This window comes from Sinocyclocheilus anshuiensis, unplaced genomic scaffold (assembly GCF_001515605.1).
Source record: "Sinocyclocheilus anshuiensis isolate Anshui unplaced genomic scaffold, SAMN03320099.WGS_v1.1 scaffold186, whole genome shotgun sequence".
Lineage (NCBI taxonomy): Eukaryota > Metazoa > Chordata > Actinopteri > Cypriniformes > Cyprinidae > Sinocyclocheilus > Sinocyclocheilus anshuiensis.
In genome coordinates, this window is record NW_015542355.1 from 1286934 (window position 1) to 1289451 (window position 2518).

Sequence of the window (2518 nt, forward strand, 5' to 3'; positions counted from 1 at the left end):
GATATTTCTTCTTTCTTTAATCATGAACTCACTCAATTTATAGGCTATATATTTCTCAAAAAACAAGACTTTTTATTAAAAAGTTATGAAGCTCTGTTGGAAGTTGTTTTTTTTTTTTTTTCAAAAAGGTCATAAAAAATCTAAAATTTACCTTCAGAAAACCTGCAGTAACCCTGATCCATGGCTGATTGTACAATTAGGAGAGCCCTGGTTTGTTGAAATGTCATATTAAATCAAAATTATACTTATTTATAAGTGGAACGTCTTTGAAAATGCTGACAAAAAGATGTAATGATGCACCCTTGGGGAAGTTCAAGCTCAAACCGGTGTGCACCGTTTTGCTACGGTTTCCGGTTTGAACGACATGTTTCCTGGAAACGGTGACCTCATCACCAAGGCGATCGAGAGCTCCCCTGAGAAGCGGCTCACCCTGTCTCAGATCTACGAGTGGATGGTGAAGAGCGTCCCTTACTTCAAAGATAAGGGCGACAGCAACAGCTCTGCCGGCTGGAAGGTAATGGCTCTCCAAGGCCAAGCACAAGTGTCATTAAAAGTAGCATTAGAGGTCCCATCATATTGTATATGTTATATTTAAATACACTAACATATAGAATTATTTTTGCACACTGAAAGCATCCTTTAATGTGTCCATTAAATAATTATTTTGTTTTTGCAACTCAATTAAAAAAACAATTAGGAAAAATAAGGCATGTGATGCACAATAAGTGGAAGGATGAATGTTTTTCTACATTTATATGTGTGCAGTTGTTAGCTAAAATAGCAATTCATATCTGATAGTAATCTTTTACAAACAAAAACACACATTTTCTTAATATTTTAATCTGTTTTTTCCAGTAAAAATACCTAAACTTCCTTAAAAGAAGATACATTTAATGTGTAAGAAATTAAGACTTTTTTTTTTGAGAATATATCTTAAATTAATTGTTTATCATTTCAAGTATAAATCTAACATAATCAAGAAACAAGATTTATTTATTTATTTAGGCAGTATATTTCCTCCTAAATTACCTTTTTACCTGACCTAATTACCTCTACCTGACTGGTAATTTTTGTTGGGAACCTAATGTAGGCAAGCTTTACAGGGGGTCCTGGGTGGGTCTGGCCTGACCAACCATGTTCTAGCCCACCCCTGCAATCACCCACAACTGTCTGTCCCACCTTATATCTCTTATATCTTATTAGTGAATTTAATTCACTAGTTCTAAGATATAAGAGATATATAATATAATGCTTTTGACTTGAGCTAACTTTTGGTGTTACCACATGAAGCACATGTTGAGATAGCTTTTTTTTTTTTACGTAGCGTAATATATGACAGTAACAATTATCCTTCAAAAGCACAGTTGGATTGATTCTTTCTCAGAGCAAATGAATGACTTGCGGTTTGTGGAATTTAAGGCTCGAAAGAGGAGGGAACTGAGCTCTCAGTGTTCAGAAGAATGCATAACATCTCAGTATCAGCTGCGCTTTTGCTGATGCCAGTTCAGTTTAATCGTTTATTATCCTTGACAGAAGAACTTGTGGATTGGCTTTCTGTCATTAGCCTGATGTAGAGAGAGGGTTAAATAAGTGGAAATAACAAATCGTACACACTCATGAACAAAAAAAAAACGTTTTTATTTATTTTTTTTTTTTTTAACTTGCCCTCATGTCATTCCAAACCCGTATGACTTTTTCTCTTCTGTGAAGGTGGAAAATTTGTTTTTTATGCTGGTACTGAATCTTTCATGCTTCAAAAAGGATGCAAAACCGTCATTAAAAAGTGGTGCATACGTCTTGTGCACTATATTATTCCAAGTCTGAGCTTAAGGCATACAATAGCTTTGTGTGAAATATAATGAAAAGAGTGACCAGTAAAGTCTTTAAAGTTTCTACTTTTTGTGAGTAAACTACTGTTATCTTGTTGTGTGACTGAACTGTGGTCATTTTCATCGGTTGTAGTCATGTGACGTATTTTTCCAGCGTTTTTGCAGAGGTATGTAGTAGAGCCTGACCGATATATCGTTTTGCCGATATTATAGGCAGATATGAGCCTGTCGCCGATATATCGCTATCGGCTAATATGCCGCTGATATGAAATTTTTTTTACAGAACATATAACGCAGATAAAATGCTTGAAATGGTGTCGGGTGGCGTTCGATAGTGCTCCTCGAGCTGAAGGGATCCCCGAATTTGGTGGAGATCTGCCGGCGCGTTCGCGAGATAGTGACACCAGTCAACACTTTCACTTCAGTAAAGAGGTCTCTTGTTCAGGCAGCAGCATTCAAGCGTGGTTTTATTTGACCCTAAGTGCCCTGCGAAGTGAACTTCACATGAAATTCCGCCATGATTCCAGTTCCAAGGGAATGTACACGTTACATTCAAAGGGCATTAAAGTGCGCGAGACGTGAATTTATATTGTATTTATTTACAGAGGTAGGGGAAAGCGGGGCACAAAGTAACACTTTTTGACTTTCTCAGTTTGTGTAAATCCACATGGGGTTCAGAATATATATAT

General features: G+C 36.5%; 1 protein-coding gene across 1 annotated transcript in view; it reads left to right on the plus strand.

Annotated features, from left to right (window-relative positions):
• Nucleotides 1-364: 364 nt before the first annotated feature.
• LOC107691691 (forkhead box protein O1-B-like) overlaps nt 365-2518 on the plus strand; it is a 50488-nt gene continuing 48334 nt past the window's right edge. The window contains exon 1 of the mRNA XM_016490472.1: nt 365-514. Within this exon, the coding sequence (XP_016345958.1) occupies nt 365-514 (150 nt within the window). The remainder of the gene's footprint in view (nt 515-2518) is intronic.